This window comes from Anguilla rostrata, chromosome 17, assembly GCF_018555375.3.
Source record: "Anguilla rostrata isolate EN2019 chromosome 17, ASM1855537v3, whole genome shotgun sequence".
In the NCBI taxonomy this organism is placed as follows: Eukaryota; Metazoa; Chordata; class Actinopteri; order Anguilliformes; family Anguillidae; genus Anguilla; species Anguilla rostrata.
The window spans coordinates 26,452,403-26,471,056 of NC_057949.1; the positions used below are offsets into that span (position 1 = coordinate 26,452,403).

General features: G+C 46.0%; 2 protein-coding genes across 3 annotated transcripts; both read left to right on the forward strand.

The window, feature by feature from the left end:
• Window positions 1-680: 680 nt before the first annotated feature.
• rab3db (RAB3D, member RAS oncogene family, b) lies at window positions 681-11,909 on the forward strand. 2 transcript variants are annotated; one of them, XM_064314823.1, is made up of 5 exons: window positions 681-1,803; window positions 5,131-5,367; window positions 7,762-7,880; window positions 8,559-8,683; window positions 9,289-11,909. In XM_064314823.1, exons 2-5 carry the CDS (start codon window positions 5,131-5,133, stop codon window positions 9,468-9,470), a joined length of 663 nt encoding a protein of 220 aa, XP_064170893.1. In that variant the 5' UTR covers window positions 681-1,803; the 3' UTR covers window positions 9,471-11,909. The 2 variants fall into 2 exon arrangements, with proteins under 2 accessions (XP_064170893.1, XP_064170892.1); XM_064314822.1 differs by lacking the exon at window positions 681-1,803 and adding an exon at window positions 1,839-3,565.
• A 602-nt stretch (window positions 11,910-12,511) lies between these two features.
• Window positions 12,512-18,445, forward strand: epor (erythropoietin receptor). Its single transcript, XM_064314819.1, has 8 exons — window positions 12,512-13,314; window positions 13,771-13,900; window positions 14,357-14,523; window positions 15,073-15,224; window positions 15,772-15,928; window positions 16,400-16,487; window positions 17,070-17,154; window positions 17,235-18,445. Exons 1-8 carry the CDS (start codon window positions 13,215-13,217, stop codon window positions 17,973-17,975), a joined length of 1,620 nt encoding a protein of 539 aa, XP_064170889.1. The 5' UTR covers window positions 12,512-13,214; the 3' UTR covers window positions 17,976-18,445.
• The last annotated feature ends 209 nt before the right edge of the window (window positions 18,446-18,654 follow it).

Sequence of the window (18,654 nt, forward strand, 5' to 3'; positions counted from 1 at the left end):
CACCCCTCAGTCCTGACCACACCCATACCAGCTGTCCATGAGACAGTGGGCTGTTGTGAGATATTAGGTTTTTTTTCCTGTGGAGTATAAGGTCTTGTGATTGGTTCAACACATGAGTGATCTTACGGCTTATCGCGGCACAACCCCTCAATCAAACACCTACATCATAATTGTACTGGGTGCAAATGGGTTCTTTTTTTTGTTGTTGTTGCTGTTGAGCAAGAGCATGTTGTCAGCTCCGAGCGTGACGTGGCAAACGTCTCAGACAACGGCGTTGCTTCTCAGCAGCGAGCCACAAAGCCGCGTTTGTATTTTTGCAAAAGAGGTAACCGGTTTAGTCTGCCAATCTGTGAGGTGCTCTTGGCTGCTTTGTCACACCCGAAGCTAGGTAGAGCAGGCCCCTGGGAGCTGAAGGGTTTTTGCTTTTTTCCCCCGCTCAGTTTTAATTCATAAAAGCCCTGGAGGGGAGGAAGTGGGGTGGGTGGGGGAGCTGACTCTCTCTCTCTCTCTCTCTCTCTCTGTCTCTCTCTCTGTCTGTCTGTCAGCTTCATTCTTGATGAACACTTTGATATCTGTGCTAATGGACATTTGGAAAGTACGTGAGCCAGAAATGTAATCTGAGAGTTTGGGGGGGGGGGGGGGGCTGGGGGGTAGACAGAAAGGAAGTGAGTGCAGTGGAGAGAGTCCACACGGGGCTTGGGCGAGATTGTGACGCCCAAAGGAAATCTACATTTCATATTTTTAAATCGTTGTCTGGACTGTAAAATATGACTTCAGGAGCTGATGTAAGTGTGATGGGTAAAGAGTCAAACTCCACTGCCTCTTACCTTGGACATTTTTCTTTAGCCAGTAGCCTTAAATAACCTCTGTATACTGCATGTTGACTGCCATAGCACCCAATTTATAGACGTCAAAGCAGGGTTTATTGTGTGGAGAAAAGGTAGACAGTTTTACTAGTTTTACCTATATGTTAAATAACCTAGTGATGGGGGTTCCAGTATATGGAACCATTATGTAATGGTGTTTCTGTCAGGGGGCATGGACTGTTTGTCTCTATTTGATACGAAGTCCAACAAGGTAATTTTGCACGTTGAATGATGGTTGGATTATGAACTGTGCTTTAATATAAGCTACTGTTCACTAGACCACGCACGCGCGGACCGCACCCGCATAGGCCGCTTTTCACACACTTATTGGATGCGTTTTCCTGTTTGTGCAGAAAAAAAAAGGATTTCCTGGGACCCGGAAATAAACAACTTGTTCATCAACAACCCACCCTTTCCACTCCACCAAGGCCATATGCGGCCTGATTTATTTATTTATTTATTTATTTATTTATTTAATAACAGAGGTTAAATCAGATCCAAGGCAAAGTGTTCACGGAATCTGGTCCAGTGCTATATAATTAGCTGTATTGCTTTGGCCCACGGCAGATTGAATTCTGAATTACTGGACGAAGCAAATTATTTTTACAACAACAACAACAACAACAACAATAATGTAATTGTTGCAATTATGATGTAGCCTCCCGATAGCCCCTTCTGTGCGCCTGGTTTGCACAAGGCTTCTGCTCCAGGGATGTATGTCTTGGGGCCCGGCACTGATTGGGTCCCGTAGGCCGGTGAAGTTGTAGGAAATCCGGGAATCCACTGTTCCACCTTCTCAGCGGAAAGGGAGCACGCGAAACAGAGCAGGGAGAGAGAGAGACTGAGAGAGACAGGGTGTTGAGGAAGCAGAGAGACGCTTTTGCAAGCCTCACTGAACTTAATACTGTCAGAAAAGGAGACCACGACTCAACACGAGGTACGTAGTTTTCGTCCTCAAGGGTTCGTTTGCCTTTAGTTTTATTCGGCTGTAGGTAATTTCTTTATCATGGCTATCGCTTGCTACAAAACCTTATTTATGTCCGGATGAGCTTGCTAGTTTGCGACCGCTGGTGCGTGTAACATGCTAGTCCGGTGGATATCATCACAGGTTGTAATAGTTAAAGTTAAATGAACAATCGAACAAGGTATAGCTTAATATAATTGTATGTGTGTACACAACTAATGTGTTCCTGTCAAGTGTCTGCGACTTTTGTATGATGGGAAAGTATCCCAGTTGCGTCCGCATGTAATTTCTCACTCGAACAACACCTGGCTGCCTTTATTTCAATTTCCAGGTATTTTAAATATCTTAGAACCGATGAGCGACTCATATCACTTCCGCACTGTTACAGTGAAATGAGACAGCGAAGTTATTCGGTCTGTTAGTAAATCGTGCAGCGTTTTGCTTTTGCATCTCTGGACTTGCCATTCTTGTTCTTCTTGTTGCACTTCGCTTGCACATAATGACAATACAATGGCGACATGACAAACGTATCAACTGGATCCAGTGGAATATTTTTGCGATATGAACACAAAACACCGCGGGAGCAATTACTTTTGTCCTAGCCGAAGAATGTCATGTCAATAAACATAGCCTTATCTTTTCCGCTACAGGGGTTGCCTGTATGCCATGTTCAGGGGGCAGGGGGGGTGAAAATAGGACCTGCTACGGGTAAAGATCTTTAAATAGACTACGACTTATCGCGTTCAAGCTGTAGCCAATTTCTACAAAGTGTAGGCTACAAGTATTTGAATGTGGCATGTATGTTCCGGTAATACCATTCATGTGACGGACTAGATTCTTACAGCAGAATATGGCACACTTGTCAGACTCCAGACTGCGTTCATCACATTTTCATGCCACAAATTCTTTACAATGTTAATTCTGTAATAAATATAAGTGTATTTCAGAAGTTATGGAGTCCACAGACTAGGAAACACAAATTGACGTTTGAAGGTCGTGCTTAAATCAGTTTTCTCGGCTAATCCGCCTTCTTTTTTTCCAGTCTAAAAACTTCTAGACTCACCTGTCCTGCAAAATGGTGTGATACTGGTGAATTCCAAATCATACCACAATGAGTAGGCTAGTCTAAACATCAGATTTAAAAGTGTTTTTTTCTTCTTCTTTATGAGTGCGATACATTACAATAATAACCACCTCGCTGCACCCACACGTTGACAACAGTAACTACTTGTGAATGAATAAAATGTTTGCTCCACCCGACATCCTGGGATGGTGGCGAGGTTAAACCCAGAACAGGCTTGCAAAACGGTTGAGTGTTGAAATAAGTTGTGCAGTCGTGTTTATTTAAAAATCAGACCTTCTGCCGTAACTTTCTGGAGTGTAAATTTAGCCATCGTTCTTTGTTACTAGCCATCCCCTTGCAGTGATCAATGACAACTAACCTTCTGCGGTTGCCTGGTTCGTTTTTAAATTGACTTTAAGTTAATTTTTTAATTTAAATTTGGAAGTTGCGTGTCAGGCACATCTTCTATGAAATGAGTGCAGACTGAAAGAAATTGGCTGGTGCAGAAATACTGTTTTAACTTTAACGTGTTGGGGCCAAGGTGCCTGAGGGTAAACGACAGCCGTTGTGTTTTTATTGTACTGTATTGTTTGCTGTTGCTGCATTCTTTACCATGTGTAATTATAACTTCTTTGTCTACCTACAATGAGTCATTGTGTTGCTGCTGGTGAGGTACATATTTAATTTCTGTATTTAATTCAATGAAATTGTGTGTGTCATACAATATTATCTTTGTAGGCCACTCTGGAACGAATACGTTTTGGATAATTATGTATGTCAAAAAAATTAAAATTGTGAATTAAAAAAATATGTAAGGAAGCACCAGTCGCATTAAACCATTATACATTAAATATAATACTATTTTATATTTTACATTTCCCGTGACCATTTATGTGGGAAATGTGTTTTGATCATCAAAGCATTCTTCCACTCAGCCTTTAAGTTGTCCAGATCTGCAGACCCACTGGCAGAGAGGCTGCAGTCGGTCGAGCATGTGACCCGGCTTTTCTGCAGGCTTACAGTCCTGAGCAGGAGAGAGAAACAGCGTGTGATCCAGCCTTGGGCCGTCTGTGAAAGACACATGGTGCACGCGCGCGTGTGTGTGTGTGTGTGCTGTGTGATGTGTGCGTGTGCGTGCATGCGTGTGTGCTGTGCTGTCTGTGTGCACTGTCTGTGCTTTAATGGCGGTGTGTGCATGCGTGTGTGCTGTCTGTGTAATGTGTGTGTGAGTGCGTGCTTGCGTACGTGCGTGCATGCATGGGTGTGCTGTGTTGTCTGTGTGTTAATGTGTGTGTGTGTGTGTGTGAGAGAGATGTTCTTTTGGATTGGATCATCCTATCTAAAACTTCCAGGGACACATCTGGTTACTCTGTGTCTGCATTAGCCATGGCCCCTCTGTAGTGTGAGAAGAGAGCCTCTTTGAAGATGTGGTTTCAAAACTTGTGCAATGTGTGGCTGAGCACTGTTTCAAAACCAACAGTAAGTGCTAGCGTTAGAACCAGCGTTAAATGGGGTTCTGCTTTTGAAGAATACGTTCACTCCTCTGACAAGGCCCTTGGTTTTATACTAAGCTCTGTGCTAAACAAGTCCAACTGCAGATTGTCTGACAAATACAGAGATAGTTCAAACATAATTTACTAATGAGGCAATGTTTTAAAATATTAAACCGGTTATTTGCTGCTTTTTTGGCTGTTGTTTTATTATATATTCATTTACAGATTGAACCCTGGGCCCTGTCACAGATAAATTATAGTCTCAGTTTACCTTGCCTCTCAGTGAAGGATGAATTAAAATGGAATAGAGCGTATAAGAATGTGTGACGGCAAGAGCAGAAAACTCAGCCCTTTAGACTCTTCATTTAAAAACTGACTAGACCTGTGCGGCTAAATCCCTTCCTGAAGTCCCTGAATATGCAGGTCTTGCCCCTGCTTAATAAACTGATTTCCCCCGTAAACCAGCGCTGGTTGCCTTGTAGATTACACCGCAGTGAAACACTTCATACTGGGCCACTTATCAGTAAATTCTGCTTAAAGTGTTGGCATGAAGTCCTGAAACAGATGCTGCCTTCCTCGCCCCACCTCCTGAACTTGAACCCCTCTTTGAGAGTCTCAGCTTCTGCTACATCACCTGACAGGCATTTCTGTGCATTAACAACAGCGGTTGGAGAACCAGCCGCCTCACCATGATCTGGGTCCTGCCTTCCTCTACCCTTCATCCCTCTGTCCTCCGTCCACTAGATGGCGTCAGTGAGCGACGCCCGCCAGCCGCAGCAGGCCCAGAAGGACGCGGCGGACCAGAACTTCGACTACATGTTCAAGCTGCTGATCATCGGGGACAGCAGCGTGGGCAAGACCAGCTTCCTGTTTCGCTACGCCGACGACTCCTTCACCCCCGCCTTCGTCAGCACCGTCGGCATCGACTTCAAGGTCAAGACCGTCTTCAGAAACAACAAGAGGATCAAGCTGCAGATCTGGGTGAGTGGGAGATGGGGAGGGGGGGATTGGAGGAGGGGATGTGGGGGCGGGGGCAGGGGTGAATTGGGATGGTGGTGTCATGAGCAGGTTTGCTTTGTGGGCCCACCTGTGTCCAGAAGCAGTCTATACCTGTGCACTGTAATGTTGGAAATAGGGAAGTCTGGAAAAAAAAAAAAAACACCTGACGCTCACTCCTTAAGTTTGTCTTTCTGACGACAACGCACTGCAGCACTGCTGAGGTGCCACCGTTATAGTAGCAATAACGCCAGAGCATCACAACGTCACAAAAATAGTGAGAACAAAGAGCTTATGGCTCAGAAGGGGGTTGGGATCGTATTCACATCTCCACTGACGCGTTCCCCATTACTTCTGAAGTGCATTTTTTTCCAAGACATTACATTACATTACATTACAGGCATTTGGCAGATGCTCTTATCCAGAGCGACGTACAACAAAGTGTATAACCATAACCAGGAACAAGACGCTTCGCTGACCAGTTGGAGAATGCCGCTAAGAGATACAGTGGGGCTAGACGGGCGGTCTGCAGACCTGCTGGGCCTGGGCTGAGCACGGGGATGCTGGATTGGAATGGGGTGCCAGTGAGTGAGCATGTGGTACCCCCCCCCCCAACCCAGTGTCACATGGTGCAGAGCAGGGACACGGGACAGATGGAGGGGGGGGTGGAGAGAATGTAAGATGGAGAGCAGAGAGCTCCTTCATTCTCCTCATGCTTGGGTCCAGTGTGAGATTGTGGTGAGCCCTGGAGCCAGGGAGGGGGGAGAACCAGGAAGTTCTGCGGCAGTGTAGCATCATGGGTAAGGGACTGGTCTTGTCACCCAAAGGTCACAGGTTCGATTCCCAGGTAGGACACGGTATGTTGTACTTTTGAGCAAGGTACTTAACCTGCGTTGCAGTGCAATGTAAGAAGTTGTGTAAGTCGCTCTGGATAAGAGCGTCTGCTAAACGCCTGTAATGTGACGTAATGTTCTGCAGTTCTGTGATTGATGCGGGAGAGATTCATTGTTTTATTGAGTTGAATGTGCGTTGGTCAGATATAGCATAGAGCTAAGCCCAAAACGAGCATTTAAAATATAATAATAGCTGAAGTCGTACACAGAAGAGAGTGCAAAGTGAGCAGCACATCCTAATGAATTAAAAAAATACAAAGACTGAAGTGGTATTCAAATCTCTTTGGTGGAATGGTCCATTAGCAAAATGGCTGACACCCTAATTGCTCCACTGTGTCGGGAAGTGGTAGAGCAGGCTTGACTCTGCTGCTTGTAGAGCAGGTCTGCCTGTTATTCTCCACGTTGCTCTTAATTGCCCGGGGTAATCAGGCCTTTCTCTTCCTCTCTGCTTCCTCTTCACATTCTTCTCCCTTCTTCCAGAAGCCTCCATTTTTTTTGACAGTAGATTGCTCACTTGCGTAACATTGTTGATGATGTTTAATGATGATCGTAAGTATTTTTCCCCAAAAGAACAGCCGAAGATGCCCTTTTAAATGCAGCCTGTGTGTGTGCGTAGTCAGGAAGAGGGAGTTATACATCCAGCCTTTTCTCTAGACAGCAGTATAAAGGATGGCAATGCTATTCACGATTCCACACTGTGATATACTGGATATCTGTGCACGCGTGCATGTATGTGTGTGTGTGTGTGAGTGTGTGTATATGTCAGTGTCAGTGTGAGTGTGTGTGTGTATGTGAGTGTGTGTATGTGCACGTGTATGCACGTGCGTGTGTGTGTATGTCTGTGTGATTGAGTGTGTGTGTGCGTACACGTGCTTGTGGGTGTGTGTGTATATGAGTGTGTGTGTGTGTGTGTGTGTGTGTGTGTGTATGTCAGTGTATGTGAGTGTGAGTGTGTATGTGTGTGAGGGAAAGAGAGAGAGAGTTCTCTGGCTGTCTCTGTTGTTGACTGAAACAGCTGCGATCCCTCTTCACTGCCTGCTTTGCTCACGGTCACAATGGAGCACAATCACACGGAACCCAAGTGACCTGCTGTTACCTGGGCAACCCCCCCCCCCCCAGTGATGTCATGCCTCTCAGTGCAGATTAAAAACTCAGACCCCCGTTACCAGGCGACCACGAGTGGTGTCTGGGAGAGTTCCTATGTCAGCACAATTTACTCACATATTGTTACTGCTTGATATTTTCTGTTTTTTTTTTCATTTCATTTTTGTGCTGCTGTCAACAGAGAAGTGCTGTAGAAGTAGACATATATATAGATAGACAGACAGATAGATAGACAGATAGACAGATAGACAGATAGACAGATAGATAGATAGATAGATAGATAGATAGATAGATAGATAGATAGACAGATAGACAGACAGATAGACAGATAGACAGATAGATAGAGGTAGTGGTGATGTAATGGCAGGTTTGTGTGTGGCAGGACACTGCGGGGCAGGAGAGGTACAGGACGATCACAACGGCCTACTACAGGGGGGCAATGGGCTTCCTCCTCATGTATGACATCACCAACGAGGACTCCTTCAGCGCCGTGCAGGACTGGTGAGGGGGAGGGGTTGGGAGCCTAGAGCATGACTGTCACAGTGACATCTGCCCCTGTCTGTACGTCTGTCTGCCTGTACATCTGCCCCCTGTCTGTACGTCTGTCTGTCTGTCTGTCTGTCTGTCTGTCTGTCTGTCTGTACATCTGCCCCCTGTCTGTACGTCTGTCTGTCTGTACATCTGCCCCCTGTCTGTCTACCTGTCTGTTCGTCCATCTGTCTGTCTCTGTATTTCCACACCCTGACTGAATGATGAGCTCTCTTTCTGGCCCTCTTTCGTGGTTTTACACCCTATATATCCATCTCCTTCAGTGCTGTAGTGCTCTTTTTCTGACTCATCTTTCCCTGTCCCCTTTTCCCCCCCTCCATCTCTATCTTTGGCTTTCACATCCAATTACCATTAGCCTCTTTCATTTTTAAGACTTTCTTTTAATCAATTTTTATCCACCTCTTTTTTTCCTTCCTTTTGTCCCTGTTTGGAATGCCCCGTTCTATTCACAGCCTTGTCCCATCACTGCGGTGCTCTCTGTCATTTTTGGACAGTGCAGGTAAGCACTGCTTTCCTCCTCCTCCTCCTCCTCTTCATCCTCCTCCTCCTCCTCCAGTCAGTTTTCCACCCCTCTCTCACATTCCCTCCTTTTTTCTCACTCTTCCCCTTTGTGTCCCTCCATTCTCCCAGGGCCACTCAGATAAAGACGTACTCCTGGGACAACGCACAGGTAGTGCTGGTGGGGAACAAGAGTGACCTGGAGGAGGAGAGGGTGGTCCCAACGGAGGGCAGCCGGCAACTGGCCAACGAGCTGGGTGTGCAGTGGGGGCCTCCTCACACACTGACACAAACATAAACACATGCACACTATAGACCACTATAAACATGCACACACTGCTACACATATAAACACATGCACACTGCTACCCCTATAAACACATGCACACTGTATCACAGACCACTATAAACACATGCACACTGATACACACATAAACACATGCTGACTGTTACACACATAAACACATGCAGACTGTTACACATATAAACACATGCACACTGCTACCCCTATAAACGCATGCACACTGATACACAGACCACTGTAAACATGCACACTGATACAAAGAGCACTATAAATATATACACACTGCTGCATAGACCACTATCATAAACATGCACTGCTACACATATAAACTCATGCACACTGATACACATATATTTTCTACAATTACCCATTATTTATGAGCTTTTGAATGACAGGTGAGGACTGACCTTGTGTCTCCATGTGAAACTTTCTACTGTGGCCTTATCTGCAAGTCAAACCCCATACCTACATACCTTCATACCTTTATACCTCTGTTTAGGAGCTCTCCTCTCCCCACGCAGTGATCCGTGTTGAACCCCTCTCTCCGTCCGGCTGCAGGGTTTCACTTCTTCGAGGCCAGCGCCAAGGACAACGTCAACGTGAGGCAGGCGTTCGAGCGTCTGGTGGACGTCATCTACGAGACGATGAGCGAGAGCGCGGACGGGGACCAGAGCGCGTCCGGCAGAGCCGCCGCCCTGCAGGACGCGCCCCCCGACAGCCGGGGCGGCTGCGCCTGCTGACCGCAGTGCACCCTGGGACTGCCTCGCCCGGCGGCCCGTCCCCCTCCGTGGAGCCCATGTCCCAGCACCCCACAGCTCCCCACAACAGCCTCTTAATCTTATCACCCCCATATTTGCACTGCGCAAACCGTCAATCTGCCCGGACCCCCCCGCACCCGCCCCCCCCTTCCCCAGGTCACTTCCTGTTACTCAAAGCAACACAGAGGAACTACCATCACCATCTCTCTGTACTCCTCCAAACCCTGAGAGTGTTCTATGGTCACTGTTACCGATCACCTTCTCTCTGTACTCCTCCAAACCCTGAGAGTGTTCTATGGTCACTGTTACCGATCACCTTCTCTCTGTACTCCTCCAAACCCTGAGAGAGAGTGTTCTATGGTCACTGTTACCGATCACCTTCTCTCTGTACTCCTCCAAACCCTGAGTGTGTTCTATGGTCACTGTTGCCGATCACCTTCTCTCTGTACTCCTCCAAAACCTGAGAGAGAGTGTTCTATGGTCACTGTTACCGATCACCTTCTCTCTGTACTCCTCCAAACCCTGAGAGTGTTCTATGGTCACTGTAACCGATCACCTTCTCTCTGTACTCCTCCAAACCCTGAGAGTGTTCTATGGTCAGCGTCACTGAACTAGAATCCACTCTTTCAGCCATCTCTGCTCCCTTTCTCCACTGCGGTCTTTTAACCTCCTACTCTTCCTCCCCTCGTTTTGTCTGTTCGCTGTTGTTTCTGTGGTCTATCACTCGATCTTACCCCCACCCCGGGGGTATTTTAAATTTTAACCAATCTGAGCCTTTGCAAATGTGGAGGACGTGTGGGCGTTCTGTTCAAACGGTTAAAAGCGGATTAGATTCTAGCTTTGACCAGATATTAAGTCCAGTTCTTTTGAAAATGCGTTTCAAATATTTCGGAGCACAGAATCTGTGAGATATATTGATTCTGGTGCATTACAGTGTAGGTCTGTGGTGTTCAAAGTTCTAGTGCACCTCAAAACTTCTCCCAGTCACACATCACTGTAGGAATGTTCCAGGGCACTGATAAATTTTTTATATTTCCGTCACACACTCACTAATATCCATCAGCAGTGTGCGGACCCCCCTTTATCCAAAGCGCTTTACAATTGATGCCTCTCATTCACCAGAGCAGTTAGGGGTTAGGTGACTTGCTCAGGGACACTTTGACACGCCCCAGGGCGGGGATCGAACCGGCAACCCTCCCAACTGCCAGACAACCGCTCTTACCTCCTGAGCTATGTCGCCCTGTTACAAAGATTACATGTTGATATGCTGTCGTAAAGTTTGGGTGATGCGAATGGGGGGTGGGGCGGATTGGGGGGGTGGGGGGGGGGGGGGTGTTGGCTGAACTATGCGACCTCAGAGGGCTGAGGTCTTTGGGGAAGAAGCCAGGGGGTGACAAAGCCCTTTTCTCTGTAAACGTGCAGGTGTGCAGGTGCCAAGGAACTCTGGGAGTGCGTCTCTCTTTCTCTCCCCTCTCTTTCAAAATGGACACAGGTGCATTTCTGTCATAGTTACCACTGTACGTCTCCACGGTGACAGGGAGTGGGTGATGTTGTGATGTTGTGCCAAATCTCTTACCCCAAGATCTAGGTAATTTGGCCAAGCCTGCATTGAAGGCAATACTGGACATTCACACACACATACATATAGGAACATATACAGTGTATACGTATATATACACACACACACACACACACACACACACACAAGTACCAGGTATACAAAACAGTAAGCAAGCTGTCTTACACTGTTCTGATTGGTGTACTGTGTGGACCTTTTTAGGCTGGTATGTGGCGATTTTCTCAGTGACTGTAAATAAACTGCTGGATGTTTTGTTAAAATACTGGTCATGGGTAATGCACAAATGCACTGTTTCCTGTGTTAGGGTCCTGCACTCAAACTACATATTAAGTTAAGTTCTTCATCTCAGTCAGTCCTTGACTTTCGGCGGGAAGCGTGCTTAAGGAATGTGTTTGTCTTTCTTTATCTCACTCTCTATCTCTTCCTACATATATATATATATGTGTGTGTGTGTGTGTGTGTGTGTGTGTACACACACACAGTATATCTCATGCCAAGTAAACTCTTGTTCGTACTTGAATTCTCCAATTTGGAGAGGAGGTAATTTTTCATTTTATTTATCAGAAATGAACTGTTGGATTTTATTCGTTTGGATGTTTGCTGTGTTGTGTTTGTGTATGTTTTGTGTTAGTTGTTTTTATTTATTTTAAGAATGGCAAACATAAGGGGGAAATGCCTGGTTTTGTGTATTTTATGATGTCATTTATGTTTCCTCTTAATTTAGGACATTAGTGTATTTGTTTCATGAAGCATGAAAGACACCAAATAATGACAGACTCATTTTGGAGAAATAAAGATGGCATTTGTGAGAACGCTCACTCGCATATGTCATATCCATGACACTTTTTGTTTCAGGAGACGGAGTCTGACAGTAGTAGTAGTGGAATTCTGGTTTTAATTCCACCCAAACTTGTGATCAGTCAAGTTTCTGCTGAAAATACTTGCCGAAATTCTAAAATGGGTTTTTTTTTTTTTTTTTTGATTAAACACATTACCGCAATGCAAGTGTGACTCATTACCATTTGCGTCATCTTTGAGCCATAACACTAATAGTTTAGTTAGAGTAACCAGGTGCCTACACGTTCCCAATCGCTTAAGATGTAACATCTTTCAGAAGGAATCTGTGTCCACAACAGATCACAGAAAACGAAAACTTTACAACAGAACTATCTGTTTCTGACATAATTTGTCACACACATTTGTCACACCTCAATGGATATACAGTATATAATGTCTGTTGAATTTTAAACATTTAAACGGCCTATATTCAGTTGTTGCGCTATGCTTCTTGAGTAGGCCAACGACGTAATATTGAAGCATACATATTACACTTTTTTTTAAGTGCAAATTTCATAATATATGCACAAGACTTTCAAATGTAGCTTAAAGTACATAAAAACAACGTTTTTTTTCGTAACGCAAAATGAACACTCGTACTGTTAAGTCACTGGCCTCGGGTAACCTCCATCATCGGTTTTGCCTTGTTTAAGGATAATGCTGAGTGGGATAGGGCTGAAGACAGTCTATCTCGTGGTAGGGAAACGACAACCTGCGCTACCACTGATAACGTCAGCTTTACGCAAAAACATGCGGGTGCAACTCCCTGATAAATGGCCGTTAGCTTAATGTTACCCGCATGATTCAGATTCGCAGTATAATTTCCACTGCATTCAAATTTCAGATGAAATGTTTTGCATTTTTATTTTGTAAACCAATAATCATAGGGTATTCTACCTACTATGTATATTATTGTGGTTCTACGTCGCAAATTAACCAATTAACTCGAAACGAATTAACATCGCAAAGTTACCATCAACTGACAAGTTTCCTTCTACCCCGAGAATCCCATAATGTCTGTGGTATTTGGGTATGGGGCATGCCCCCGCCAAGGCGTAACTTGCGTATGCCTGCCATTCCAATCTTGCCAGTGATGCGCGCACACCAAACCATCGCTCCAAACGAACCGTTTGCGGGTTCGCTGTTCCGTTTATCTTCCGCCATGCACGTGCCTAACAGCAGCGTTATCGCCCGTTCAAGAGGCACAGAATTGTCACTGAACTGGCACGGTGTGTCCTGCTGTGTTAGACTCTTGCTGGGCAGCAAAACAGAGGGATCAATATGGTTTTGTTCTCCGTTATGACTAAAATATGACCAAAATCAAATCAACAATGCTTAAGAGATTATTGGCATTTCTTTGTCTTCAAAGGACTTTCTTCGTGAAGGCGGTTCGGGACTTTGAAACCAAAGGTAAAACCATTTCTGTTATGTTTTCCTCTTTCAGTGCACATAAATCCACATGCCTCACATGATTACCGTGTAATTTAGTAGGCTATTGCATGACATGCAATACATCAGCCTGCCTTGCACTTCCTCATTTTCGTAAGCAGTCGCTTGGCAGATTTTAGTTTACTTCCGTTTCTCTAACGCACGTGCTCTTGTTCATCTATTTCGTGCTTGAAACAAGCTAATCCACGGCTGTATGTGGAAGTTGTCTGTTGTCATTGTAAGTTAGAGAATTCAGCTATACGATTCTTTTCTTACACGAGTATAACTAGTGAAATGGCAAAAGTAGAAACCCTCAATGCTGTATGCAAAATGACTGTCTGTCGCTATGGGGATTTGTGTAGTTTATTCCGTTCCGTAGCTTATTATTTGTATGTAGATCAATCGTGTAATTTTAGCTAACTGATTTTGTTCCCCAAGTGGCACTGTTGACCAGTGTTGAGCAGGAGGACCCAAAATGCTTTGCTGAAGGGATGGTGGACCTCACCTGTTTTTGGGAAGAAGACGGCCACAGGGCACCTGACCAGTACACGTTCACATACAAATACCAGTGAGTGGCACTGCTGTCTCTCTGCATGGATGACCATAGCCTGGATAAGTCAGGGAGGCTTTTAAAAATGTTTAGATTGCAGGTGGGGGTGGGTATAAACACTTCTGCAGACTCAGGAGTTTGCGACCCTAGTCCTGCAGAGCTGCAGGATGGGCTGAATTTAGTTCCTACCTTCATCTGTTAAAGCATTTTACACACATAACTCCTTTCTTTCTGTTTCTTGGGCTCCACATTGGTTGGTCTTTGGTTTATCTGGGGAAAACAAAAACCCAGCACGTTAAAATTAGCAGTTAAGTTGAAGACATTGCAGTGGCCTTATGTGTAAAAACACAAGATAGCATGTGCAACCTCTAAAATGAATTTGTTATGCATCTGTAATATTTAAAAAAAATGTTTTAGCAACACAGGTAATGGGCATTTGCTTTTGTAAGAAAATTTTTTTCATTTCTTCTCCAGGAATGAGAACAGCAGTGCGTGCGCTGTGGCATCCCAGCCAGCAGGGGGCGGTAGGACGAGGTATTTCTGCAGGCTGTCCAGGGTCAAGCACTTTGTTTCCTTGGATCTGCAAGTGTTCCGGAACGGAACGCCCCTCCACAACCGCAGCCTTTCCATCGACCTTGTGTGTAAGTGAGAGGAAAAGCTTCCCTGCAGATATCTATGGTTGGTTGGTTGGTTGCATTTTAAGCATTATGATATTAATAAATGCGTATGTAAGGAATTCATTAGCGTATGTATCATAAGAGCAGCGGCAAGCATGTGCATAGGTTAAGAAGCGATGCTAGTGACTGTCAGCCATAAGAAACGTAGAAACATATTTTATACATTAGATAGATACTCTGTCATGCAAACACTTATTATTACTGGCAAAAACATTCCTAAATGGCAGAGCCACACAGGAAGGGCAATTCTATAGTAACTAATTAAACCAATTATTTATTTTTGCTGGCATTTTAAAGTGCACATGTCCTTTGGTCAAAATGTTGTACTGATGTCCAACATAGGAGTGAACCAGCACTAGTGCGTGCAGCTTGTATTTTAGAAAACTAAGACTGAGAATTGTGTGTCGGAACAAAAACCAATAAAGACGCCAGCCAACACATTATAACTCTTGAGAGGTGCACTCTGTAAAAAATAAAAAAATAAAAAAAAATCTGTGCCATTAATTTACTCAGTTCTGCTGGACCCCCCTGCCAACCTGACGGTGACCAGGACGGGGAAGAAGGGACAGCTGAGGCTGAGCTGGCTGCCCCCCTCCCTGAAGCACATGACCGACAGCATGATGTACGAAGTCAGCTACGCCCTGGCTGGGAGTCGCATGGGAAAGGTACAGCGCAGGTGCAGTCACATGGGACAGGTACAGCGCAGGTGCAGTCACAGCAGGTACAGCGCAGTTGTAGTCACAGGTACAGCGCAGGTGCAGTCACATGGGACAGGTACAGCGCAGGTGCAGTCACAGCAGGTACAGCGCAGTTGCAGTCACAGGTACAGCGCAGGTGCAGTCACATGGGACAGGTACAGTGCAGGTGCAGTCACAGCAGGTACAGCCAGGGGAGTCACAGGTACAGCGCAGGTGCAGTCACATGGGACAGGTACAGCGCAGGTGCAGTCACAGCAGGTACAGCGCAGGTGCAGTCACATGGGACAGGTACAGCACAGGTGCAGTCACAGCAGGTACAGCGCAGGTGCAGTCACAGCAGGTACAGCGCAGGTGCAGTCACAGGTACAGCAAACCTGAATATATTTCATGCACAATTGCTTTCAGACCCTGAATCACATAACACACAAGGACATCCAGGACAGTGATGTTATATTAAGCCTCGTTTATTTATCTGAGATTTTAAATGAACTCACTGAGTGCTCCTTACCTGCAGCTGGAGGTGGTGCGTGGCAACACAGAGTTCATCCTGCACAGCCTGCAGGCCGCCACCAGGTACGACGTGAGGGTTCGAGCCAAGCCCGACGGCCTCGCCTACAACGGCTACTGGAGTGCTTGGACACCCTCGGTCTCCATGGAAACTCCTCCCAGCGGTGACCAGTTTCTCCAGTCCCTCCCTCACACGGAAAAAGCAGTCCGGACACCTTCATACTGCAGCCCTGGGAATTTCTCAGGCTGTATAGTCGGGTATAGGCGTGATGTCAATTGCAGCCAACCCGATGCACCCAACTCAACACAGAACAGCTACACATAAAACACAGACCTGCTCTAACTCTTATTTTAGCAGTCTCCATTTCAGACATAGTCAGAGACAGCTGCATCACATTAATGGCGTGTCAAGTCCTTGACAGCCACTCTGTCTGTGAATAGAGGCATCAACTGTGCTTGGATAAAAGCGCTATATAAATGCAGTCCATTCCATTTTCAAGTGAGTCAAGATATTGGCTGTGTCAACTTGTACACTCAATAGTAGGCAAGTACACTGATTTGGACACAGCGTTAGGCTACATGTGATGGGTTCTGTTTTTTAAAAGGCGATCTCCTCTCCCTCCTTCCCCAAACAGACCTGGACCCTCTCGTCATTGGCCTGTGCCTGGTCATCTCTCTCATCCTGACCCTGCTGTCTCTCTCAGTCTTCCTGTTCCATCGCAGGTAATTCACTGGGACGTGCTCAAGTTTACTTGCTGTAGGGCACACGTCGACAGTCCGTTGTTCTTGCCAAGTTTTCTTTTCTACAGAAAACTTTAGCTTTTGTTTTCATCGTGAGAATTTCAACTGTTGTCAGTATTTTTCCAAGATAACATTTCAGCAGGAGTGTAAATTTCTAGTTTTCACTTATTGTACGTCACTTTGGATAAAAGCGTCTGCCAAATAAATGTAATGTAATGCGATGTAAATGGTAAATTACACCCTCCCTTCTTGGATGATACATTAATTGTTGATTGTAGTTGGAACTAGTATGGTAGAATTTTGATACCAGACCATGGGGTGTGTCATTATACTAAAAACAAGTGCTTTATTAATAGGATCTGACGGTCCTTAAATTGGTTTTGCTGAACATTTGGTTAAGTCACAAAGGATAGACTTTAGTCTCGTTCAGACAGAAAAGAAAACCACCCCTCTTCTTGTAATGTGCCACTTTCAGATCTTTTCCAGGTAGGGTCCCTGGCCTTATGTTTGTGAGAAAATGTTCTCTCTCAGCTTTGACTGAATACATCTGCTCCTTGAATTCAGGTTCCTGTGGAAGATGTGGCCTCTCATTCCCAGCCCTGAAAACCAGTTTCCAGGTCTCTTCACTGTGTACGGAGGCGACTTTCTGGTAAGTGGGAATGCCGTCTTCCAATTCTTCCATTCTGTTTTGAGCGTGGACTCTTGACATCCCTTCCATCTCATTCACAGGAGTGGCTGAGCCAAAACAATGGATGGTTGCAGCTGAGGCCTGGCATCTTCTACCAGGAAGCAACTTCAGACCCGTTGGAGGTGCTGTCCGAGGCCAGGAACGGGCCCCTCACCCCTGGCCGTACCCAGCCCCCCAGGACCTCAGGCCTGCTGCGTGGAGTAAGTGAGGAAGAGGAGGAGGATGAGGAAGACGTCAAAGGAGTGGCGAGACTGGGCTCCAGTTCCACGGAGAGGTGGAAGTCATCGTCCTCCCGTGAGCGCGGGCCGGCTGACCAGCTCCGGACTCTGCAAACGCAGCCCGTCCCCAGCCCCTGGCCCTCCCTCCTGGAGTCCAAGGACGCCTACGTGTCTCTGAGCCAGACCTCCCAGCCGGCTGGCAGAGACGACGTTCCTCCCACGCCAGCGATGCCAGGCGATGTTCCCGAAGAGTCGTGTGCCCTCTCCACGGCCCCCGGGACCTGCACGTCCCGCTCAGATCTTGGGTCCCTTCGACAGAGCTTGGGATCCGGCAGGCTGTCCTCCCAGTCCAGCCTGGAGTACCCCCAAAACTCCTGGCTGCCCAAGGGCCCCGGGTATCCCTACCTGGCTGTGGCTGATTCAGGCGTCTCCATGGACTACAGCCCAGCGAGTTCCAGCGCGACCGGATCGGGAGGGGCAGGAATCCTCTACACCAACGAGTACAAGAACATTCCCCAACACAAGCAGCATTCCAACGGAGAACCCATACCCTCTAGGTGTTGACTGCTAATTTGCAAAACTGTCATGAGGGATCACAAACGAGGGAAGGCTTTAACAAGACCAGGTTAAAACCTATTATATGGCTGGACCGGCCGACCAATGGCGTGACGTCATAACTCGGCCAACCAATGGTGTAACTTCATCACTCAGTCACAGACATTCGCGTTTGTAGAGCTGGCCCCGCTGTTGCAGACCAGCCAAAAAAACTGGACTTTATGAAATCTTTGTGGTGGACACGAAACTAACAAGTTGTCAGGCATCTAGTAGGTAAAACTACAATCCGTGGAACATTTGAGAACTCAAGAACTCTGTATGTCCAGCTGAGTGGAGCAAAAAAACTGATATTCTGGTGGCCTTTGTACAGGTCAGTAGCTGTGAAACGGGTTCTGTTAATGTGAGGTGAACTGAATTCTGAACACAAGACGCAGACGGAACACAAAATCGGATGGAAAGGCCATCCATTTAAACAACCATTTTACATTCATAAAACAAACAAAAAAACACAGGAAGCTACTAGGAAATCTGTAACTAAATCCAAAACTGATTGACAGTACTGCGCTGTGGTTTTTGAGTATGATATAATAACAAAGTTTATTTCTAAAAAAGAACTGATGCTTTGAGCATAACTTATTGCAAACGGCATCTCAGTAAGTATGTAAGAACACTGTCAAAGCTATCGTGT

Excerpts from the sequence above, each read along its gene's own strand:
- rab3db (XM_064314822.1), top strand. The coding sequence starts at position 3,539 with ATGAGTCATTGTGTTGCTGCTGGTGAG. Across the intron at positions 3,566-5,130 it reads ATTGTGTTGCTGCTGGTGAG|ATGGCGTCAGTGAGCGACGC; the intron begins GTACATATTTAA and ends TCCGTCCACTAG. Across the intron at positions 8,684-9,288 it reads GCAACTGGCCAACGAGCTGG|GGTTTCACTTCTTCGAGGCC; the intron begins GTGTGCAGTGGG and ends GTCCGGCTGCAG.
- epor (XM_064314819.1), top strand. The coding sequence starts at position 13,215 with ATGACCAAAATCAAATCAACAATGCTTAAGAGATTATTGGCATTTCTT. Across the intron at positions 13,315-13,770 it reads TCGGGACTTTGAAACCAAAG|TGGCACTGTTGACCAGTGTT; the intron begins GTAAAACCATTT and ends TTGTTCCCCAAG. Across the intron at positions 15,225-15,771 it reads CTGGGAGTCGCATGGGAAAG|CTGGAGGTGGTGCGTGGCAA; the intron begins GTACAGCGCAGG and ends CCTTACCTGCAG.